At 37.2% G+C, this 8,616-nt stretch overlaps 1 protein-coding gene across 5 annotated transcripts in view; it reads right to left on the reverse strand.

The window, feature by feature from the left end:
* hace1 (HECT domain and ankyrin repeat containing E3 ubiquitin protein ligase 1) overlaps positions 1-8,616 on the reverse strand; it is an 87,618-nt gene that overhangs the window by 59,150 nt on the left and 19,852 nt on the right. For all 5 annotated transcript variants that reach the window (XR_005234215.1, XR_005234216.1, XR_005234217.1 and 2 more), the window contains 3 exons: positions 6,156-6,231; positions 5,248-5,379; positions 2,415-2,497 (listed from right to left, as the gene is read on the reverse strand). Coding sequence is in view for 1 of the 5 variants with exons in the window: in XM_037980390.1 (XP_037836318.1) it covers positions 2,415-2,497; positions 5,248-5,379; positions 6,156-6,231 (291 nt within the window). In the remaining 4 variants the exon portion in view is untranslated. The remainder of the gene's footprint in view (positions 1-2,414; positions 2,498-5,247; positions 5,380-6,155; positions 6,232-8,616) is intronic.

Raw genomic sequence — 8,616 nt, forward strand, 5'->3', positions numbered from 1 at the left:
ACAACAAAATAACACAAACAAGTTCCTTTATTTTTCATGTCATGCTGTGTTCTATAGTAAATACTGATCAGTAAACAGTTGTAACCTGAACATTTCCAGGCCTCCTCTTGATGCTCAAACAGAACTTCCTGCTGTCTTTCAACCACTTTGAAAAGCTTTTTTCATCTTTATCCTTCTGCCTCTTCAGTTTTCTGCCTCTTCATCTTTAGCTCTCTGTCATCAGATGACAACATGATTCAAATGAAAACGATCGCGCTCCCACGCGTGCTCGAGAGGAGAACGACAGGAGGGGAGGTGAAGGAGCGGAGGGGCGCCTGATCAGTGACGTGTCTCTGTTATCGATCATATCATTTACACATGTGCAGACAGCTGGGAAATACAGGAAATGCTCCTGGATTTGCGTCTCCTCTCTGCTGTGAGATTGACAGCTGTCAGTGCTTGGGGAAGTGGGCGGAGCTTACGGCACGCTGACGACAGGAACTGCAGAATGATTGGTGTTTTCACACATGTAGCCGCCAAAGTCTCCAATAACACATGCTTTGGCAACGCTGTTCCGCAGTCATATCAACAAAGCATCTTGTCCAGAAAGGAGTTAACGTACGTCTGGATGCTGGACGCTTTCAGGGAAAGTCCGAAAACAGAATATTGCTCTTGTAAATGTTTAACCACTGCGATAACAATGCACTCACGGTGTATCCTTCAGAGAAATTAACCCATGTAAGAGAAAAAAATAAAACAAAGGTTAATACCACTAAAGAGAGCGTTCTTTTCTCAGAGTTTACAAAGTAACTGCCATGTGGGACAAATTATAGACGATAATCTGATGTCCCGTTCTCCTGAAGGCAGCAGTTCCATGCTGGTTTTAATGTTTTAGGCCACAATATTTTTTCAAGTAGTTCAAAGTTTAAACTGACATTGTTGTGAATATTTGGTGTAAACTTTACCTTCCGGCAAACGCCCCCCCCCCAAAAAATAGCAGTACCCCCTTTTTGAAAATATTGCTGCCAGCGCCCCCTGTCATCCTCTCAATGCCCCCATTGAGAAAGGCTAATCTAGGAATTTTTTATTGTGTGAATGCCAGATCAGCAATCTCAAAGTAATCCTGTTTTTTTCCTTAATTGTTTTTGTAACCTAACTACTTCTGCATACTTTGTGCTATTACAGCCATTCATGTATAAGAATATTTACCTAATTTAGGAGATGGGTGCTAAGACTTCTGTTTTTGTAACTTTTATACTTTTCAAAATATTTCACTTTTTCTTTTTTCTTTTTTTTTTTGTTTACAAATATTTTCCCAAATGACAATGACATCTCTTCACTTTCTTTAAAACTTTTAAAATCTCTTTGAAATCTGCTGTAACATACTGGATCTATTTTTGTCTTCTACTGTTGATTTTAGGTACCATTTTGCTACTTTTGGTTTTTTGATAGCCTTTTTTTACTTATAACTTTTTGCTACTTTTAGCTTTTAGCTGGCCATTTGCTACTTTTAGCTTTTAACCAGCCTTTTTGTAGCCTTCTGTTTCTGTTAGCTTTTCATTACTGTTCTGCTACTTTTAACTATTAGCTAACCATTTGCTACTTGTATCTTGTAGCTAGTCCTCTGCCACATTTAACTAGGCATTTCCTACCATAGCTTTCAGCTCATCATTACCTACTTTTAACTTTCAACTAGCCATTTGAAGCTTTTAGCTATCCATCAGCTGCTTTTTAACTTTAAGCAACCATTCTGCTACAGTTAACTATTAGCTGGTTTTTTGCTATTTTTAGCTTCTAGCCATTGTTCTGTTATGTTTAGTTTTTAACTAGCCTTTTGCATTTTTTAGCTTTAAACTAGCATTCGGATATATTTAGCTTTTACCTACCATTTGGCTAAATTCAGCTTTTAACTACCATTTTGCCAAATTTAGCTTTAAGGTAGCCTTTTGCTTCTTTTACCTTTTAGCTACTGATTTACTACTTTTATCCTGAAGCTGGCCATTTGATGTTTTAGCTTTTGACATATATTCCTCAAATGACTAACTTTTAGTTAGTTTAGTTAGCAAATGACTAACTTTTAGTTAGTCATTTGCTACTTTTAGCATGTAGCTACCATTCTTCTACTTGTTTAGTTCCTTTTAGCTTTCACAATTCAGTTTTAGTTTCTCTAGCAAATTCATTTAGTACACAGCATTCACACTGCATTTTAGCAGAAAATGCTAATTTGTCTAGTTTATTTAAGTTTCAGCACAATTGTAGTAACAAACAAAGCTAAGCACATTCTGAACACTGCTGCCTAGCATTTTAAAAAAATTAAAACACTGAAACGGGGGGAGAAAGGAGAGAGACAGGGAGCAAAGGGCCAGCTGTTTACATCTGGAACACAGTAACATGGTAACAACAGAAGTGACATGTTTTTCTGCAAAATGACTGACCTGCAAGCAAAGTAAAGCGGTGTGGCTCCCGAGACATTTGGCCGGTTTATGTCAGCTCCACTGTCCAGAAGACACAACACAGTCTGTGCACACAAGGTATATTGCACATCATTTACTGAGAAATATTTCACATACTTACAATTAACAACAAAACAACAGCACAACAATAACAAACACAATGAAAATGTTTTGGCATTCAAAGTAAAAAGCCAAGCATTCCCAGAAGGAATGCATATCGCCTGCTGCCTTTCATGCTAGAGTTTTAGACTGAGGTCATCTTATGATGAGAAATGACAGAGTTGTAGCCATTTAAGCCATATATGCATGATCGCATGTGATATTGTGAGATGACACACTCTTTTGGTGTGTGTTGTGTTTTCTTTTCTTAGGTCAGTTAGTCGTGGTGGCCTTCTTGATTCAGATTAATTAGTTCTAGAAGTTAAGCAGTGGTACATGAGATATTTTGGGTGTCTCCCTCAGTTATTGGTTCAATTTAAAACGATCTTCCACAACCTATCAGTGCTCAGAATATGTTCACAATACATACTCTGATTGTGACATCTTATGATATTGCAAACAATGGCAGATAACAGTATTTTCACGATTTGATCAAAATGGGTACAACCCCATCATTTCTCAATGAAAATTTTCAATGAAAAAAAGGCAATGGACGATATGAATTCCTTCAAGGAATGCTAGGTTTTTATTTAATGAAGACTCCTTTGACAATGATGACATAACTTGGGCTGCTTTTAAAATTGTAAGGAGGTGTCTTATTTAATTTACCTCCCAGTTTAAAAAAAGCTGAGAAGGCCAAAGCACTCAAGTTTGAACTGGACTCGAAGGAACAACACGAACAGCAACCAAACAGAGATATTTAGAATAGGCTCAAATATGAGCTGAACAACATTCTGCTGAAAAGGGCTGAGTTTACTCTAATTTGTACTAACCAAAGATGGCAAGGCGAAAGAGCAGGTAAAGTGTTAACACAGAGATGAAAACTAGTTATTTAATTCTCTTCATACTTAATAAGAATAACAAGCTGGTCATAAATAAAAAAGATGAATGACATGTTTACTACATTTTGCCAGTTATACATATCCAAAGGAAACACAGGGACAAAACCTGTCAAATTTCTTCTCTTTCTTTGTTAAGATTCCTACTCTGACCAAAGAACAAAGACAGTCACTAGCAGGAGACATTACATTAGCAGAAAAAAAAAAACATTTTCAAATGATTCCCAAGGATAGTTGTTTAACTGTATTTACTTGGCCAGCAGCTGATGCTTTTCGTTTATTGTTTTGTTTATACTCAAGAAATGTTCAGTGATCACTCAGGTGCTTATGTGGGGTTAGAGGTAGTCCAATAGAAAATCCTATAATGAGGCCCAAGAAGGTCTACATTCAGACTACAAATGCTTTCAAAGGGTCTGAGTGAAAACAAGTTCAGGGCATATTGAGTGATCACCTGCATTTAACACCATCCAGAGGTGGTCAGATGGCTCAGGACAGATAATGGTGCTGTATTTGCTCCACAGGCCAAAAGGAATTATTGATTTTTTGTGTAGTGAGTGGTCCTGTCAAACAGTTGTTTGCAATGTATGGGTAGAGATCAACCAATAGTCTTTCTATGGTCAATGCTAACGTCAATCTTAAGAAATCAGGGCAGCCAATTACATCACCAATTGTTTTTTTTTATTGAATATTTTTTTTTATTTAACAAAATAAAACAATATTGCTTACATTAAAAATCATATATTTAACAACTCTTTGAATAACTTGTACACCTTCATTCTTGCATAAAAAAAACCCCACAATTGTGGGCCACAGTAAGCTGGTTGTAGCAGCTGCTACTGCATCTTAATTTTTCTACTTGGTAATTAATCAAGTATGTGCAGGTTTGGCTGAGTGGCTAATTTTTTTAGTGGCCAATATTGTCCAGTTTTTGAGTCTATGTTTAATAGGGGGTAAACCTATTTTTAGTGCATCATAGACATGAAAGATTCTCAATCAATTTTCAAATGTCAAAAGTGTTATCAATAATCTGTGATGTCACAGAGTCAGCAGAGTAGCTGTTGCGCACCACTGGGATGTTTGTCCCAGTAGGTCAAATAGCTTCTTGTAGTAGAAAAATGTTGCAGTAAAGCTGTGTTTTCACATCTTTTTTATCTTTTCTTCTCTGAACTTTGAAGACTACTGTACCTGTCTGTCAGTAATAGTTGAAGTTATCAGAACATAACTAATAAAGTACTAATAAAATTCCAGTGATAAATACAACGCTAATCTTATAAGCTTTTCTACTGTTTTTTAAAATATTACGCTAGCATTTATAATACCTGTCAGCAGCTAGTGTTTTTTTAACTTGTGTTATTGTGCACTCTTTATTATGCACGAGAATATATAAATCAGTGTTTATGCAAAACAAGCTATAGTCTGTGAAGTTTCAAAATAATTGAAATGCATCAATAATTGCATCGCAGCTCTCTGAAACATGATCAAATCATGAGGTACCAAGAGACTACCAACACTATTGTAATGTACTGTGAGCTTAAAATAAGATACATTTTTGTAAACTGTTTCCAAAGGTTTAATGCAAGCATGTGTATTTTTGTGTTTTGCTTCCAGTTTTACAAATAAACACATCTTACTATTTAAATATTTGTGTGTGGGGTAGGTTGAGGGATGGGGATCCCTTAAATACAAAGTCTCAAAAAGAATCACACTAAACTGAACTCATCCTACTGAGTCTTCTATTCACTATCTGTCTGGTAAAGAAGCATGCACATGTGCCTCCACAGGCTGAATATTTTGTTCAGAATTCAAAATGATCTTACTGTTTTGTGGCCATTTTGACATGCTACATGCAGTGCAGTTTGCCCCATGGCATCTTCCACATCCACATTGGACACATGCTGGACCAGATCATGCAGGAGCTCTGTTCGCCCATTTACTGCCAGCCAGTGGATCTGAAACAGAATTACAGTTACAATCTTTATCCTAACTAAAGTCAGTGTCTGACTGGGCTGCAACTACAGGAGACTAGTTGATAAACAACATTTGCAAGGAAGTCTCCAAAATATTTGAAAAATGTTCATGAGGGTTTTCAATTTCCCTGCCCGAATCTCAGAGGTTTGCTGCTTGAACTTTAAACATCATCAACAAATTTGTGCCACAAATTGTCATGGTTCATCTCCAACATGTCTCAACTTAGTTTCTGTAATTCTGGAGAACTAGAACTGTACTTTGATACCAGCACAGCTCTCCTTATGACTCCTCCCTAAGGCTACAGCTCGGAATCTCCAGGCCTAAGAACAAGGCTGATGAGAAATAATAATAAGTTTTAAAAACTAGTTCAAATCTGCCTAATTTCATTTCTAAAGTTACTCCAGTAGATTAAATCATAAACGTGGTGGCAGCTGCTGAGGCAGGTAATGATACAATGTGAATGAGCAAAAATACAGGTTTACAACTTGTGCACACAACAATAAGCTATGTTTTTTAAAACGTATTCACTGAAAACACGGTCACACAGCTCACTGGTCGGAAATACTCTGACCTCAGTGGGACTGCAATAAAAAATTCACCTATTTTCTCAAATTTTTTAGTCAGCAAGAAGTCTCCAAGCCACAGCCCAGGAACATACTACCTTTAATGGGTAAGTTGCAGTGATATTTGGATCAGAAAAGGTTAATATGACAAGTTAAAGCTAAAAGTCAAAAGAAGAAGATTGCAGTTGACTCACAGCAGTCAGTCCCTCGTTGTTGCAGATGTTGACATCGGCATTATATTCCAATAATTTAGCCATGCACTTCTTTTGTCTGAGAGAAGAATAAAACAAATAGTGGCTTATTAGGATTAGTACACAGTACTAATGCCATGAAAGTTCAAGAAAGATATCTAGTGAGATGAGATTTTAAAATGGACTAATCCTGTTTTTCCAACTAACACTTAATAATCCATATCTAGTTCTAAATGAATATTTAGGTGCATTTATGAGGCTGGAGTTGAGAAAAATTTCTGTAGCTGTTATAAAGTTGTCTTTACTCTTTATCATGTATCTTCAGCTGGAACTAACTAATTACAAGATAAGTTTCTTTTTTAAAAGAGGGTGCATTAAATTACATTAGTTAAAAGTGCAGGATTTGTTATAAATGCCAAGAGGTCTGTAAAAGAAAAATACTGCAAAAAATGAAGGTTGCATATTAAAGTTTTCATACAAGAAAACCAAATGATGAGAGTTTAATACAATATTACTTACTGAAACATTACAGCCCAGTCATGTAAACTGCTTGAGTTTTTAATAAGAAAACATGACAGTTATCATGAAGAAAAACATTAGTTTTAGAAATCAGAATCAGTGAAAAATAAAACATTAAGTGACTAATCCTGAAAATAAGTCAGCCCTCTTTCATGAAAGGACTCAATATTTAATACCCGCTTAAACTTTTAATTTTGGAAAAGAATTCACTGTATTGTTTGTTTTAAAAATATATATGGGCAAAAAACTAATTATAGCAGTGGTTCTCAACCTTTTTTGGGCCAGCGCCCCCCTATCCATTATCCAGGCCTCTTACCGCCCCCGCACCCTTTTTTTGTTTGCCTGCTTACGTGAATAAATCTTTTTTATTCATGGACTTATAAAATATAATACCGGCAGGGTTTCCCCCAGTGTATTTTATTCCCTCCCCCCTCCCGCCGCCAGGCTCAGCTTGTTTATTGTGAAATACGTCAATTTTTATACACATGAATTTCCACCCGCATTAATTTGACGCATTGATCACCGCGCCAGGGTGCGCGCACCAACAGTGACGCAATCGCGCTGTCCCCGCCCCTGCGCGAAGGCCCGCGCGGTGTTGTGTTGCATGGTTGAGCACCTCCCAATTTTTGTAACTTCGCGCAGGCCACACTCCATTCAAAACGGGCGATTTCCCTGCTCTAGCAAAGCTGGTTCACCTGTACCAGCATTAATATGATCCCTCTGTGAGAGAGCCACAACAATTTATTTACTTCTATTTAATCAAGCAAATCCCATTGAGATCACAGATTTCTTTTTCAAGGGAGGCCTGGGACTGTAGGCAGCCTTGCATTCATGTTTTTAGACTGTGGGAGAAAACCCACGCAAACACGAGGAGAACAAACAAACAATAAACATGGAATGAGCAGGTTTAACCAAAAATGGTTAATTGAGCCGAAATTCAGCGGGTGGCTTTACAAGACTGAATATGGTAAGCATGTTTTGTGCTTACTGAAAATATTAATATGATGCAAGCTAATTTATCCATGTTTACCAGTAAAATGATGCTATTAAATTCATTATTAGATGTTTTGTTGTTTCATGCAGTGATCCAACATGCAGCCTGTGCCACAAAAAGCACAGTACAGTACAGCATCTGTCTGTTTGTCAGAGTTCTCTGTTGTTATTCATTGGCCTGGAAGTGAGACGTGTGTTGGTGCTTTGTTTGCACTTTTTCATTTATGTTCATTTATTTTTTTGTAAATGTGACTTAAATTAGGATTCAAATTAGGTGCAAACAATTAGTTTTTTTTTTTAATTGTATTTTTGTTCAAAAAAGTATTTTAAAAGTGCCTTTTTGTAAAACTGTAGTTGTGCAAATATTTGATACGAATATCTTACAATATCACATAATAAATAGTCATATTTTCAACTTTCCTGTCAACTTTAGTTTTTTTGTTTTTTTTTTACTAAATCATGGTCGAATGGCAAACGGCCACCTACCACTGGGCTTAGCCTCTTTTTCTGGGGGAAACCCTGACTTGATCTTGGGTATGTCCCATCAGATCAACGCTGAGGGCCGATCTTCACCATGTATTGCCTCAATGAGTCAATGAGTCCCCCACTTCCTGTGGTGAAGGCCATTCAGATGGATCTTCTAAGTAAGACCTTGCCCCAACCCTCTCCTCTGAACCTCTCTAAACATCATCACCATCACCACCTCACTGTTCCACTTTCTCCTCTGTGGTGTTGGTCTTGCCACGTCTGCCTGCACTAATTTTCCCAAACTGACACAGTGGTGGTCAGCAGAAATTCAAACCCTCCTGGGCATCTAGGTTTTTGTGGCCTAAGTAGCTGAATTATTCCTACCTGATGTCATCTCTGCTCTCCTCTACAGCAGCTGATCATTGACCTCATGTCTGTCTCCTTCATTCCTTCTCTGTGTTCTTCTCTAAGTCACATGGTCAAA

This window comes from Kryptolebias marmoratus, linkage group LG16, assembly GCF_001649575.2.
Source record: "Kryptolebias marmoratus isolate JLee-2015 linkage group LG16, ASM164957v2, whole genome shotgun sequence".
Lineage (NCBI taxonomy): Eukaryota > Metazoa > Chordata > Actinopteri > Cyprinodontiformes > Rivulidae > Kryptolebias > Kryptolebias marmoratus.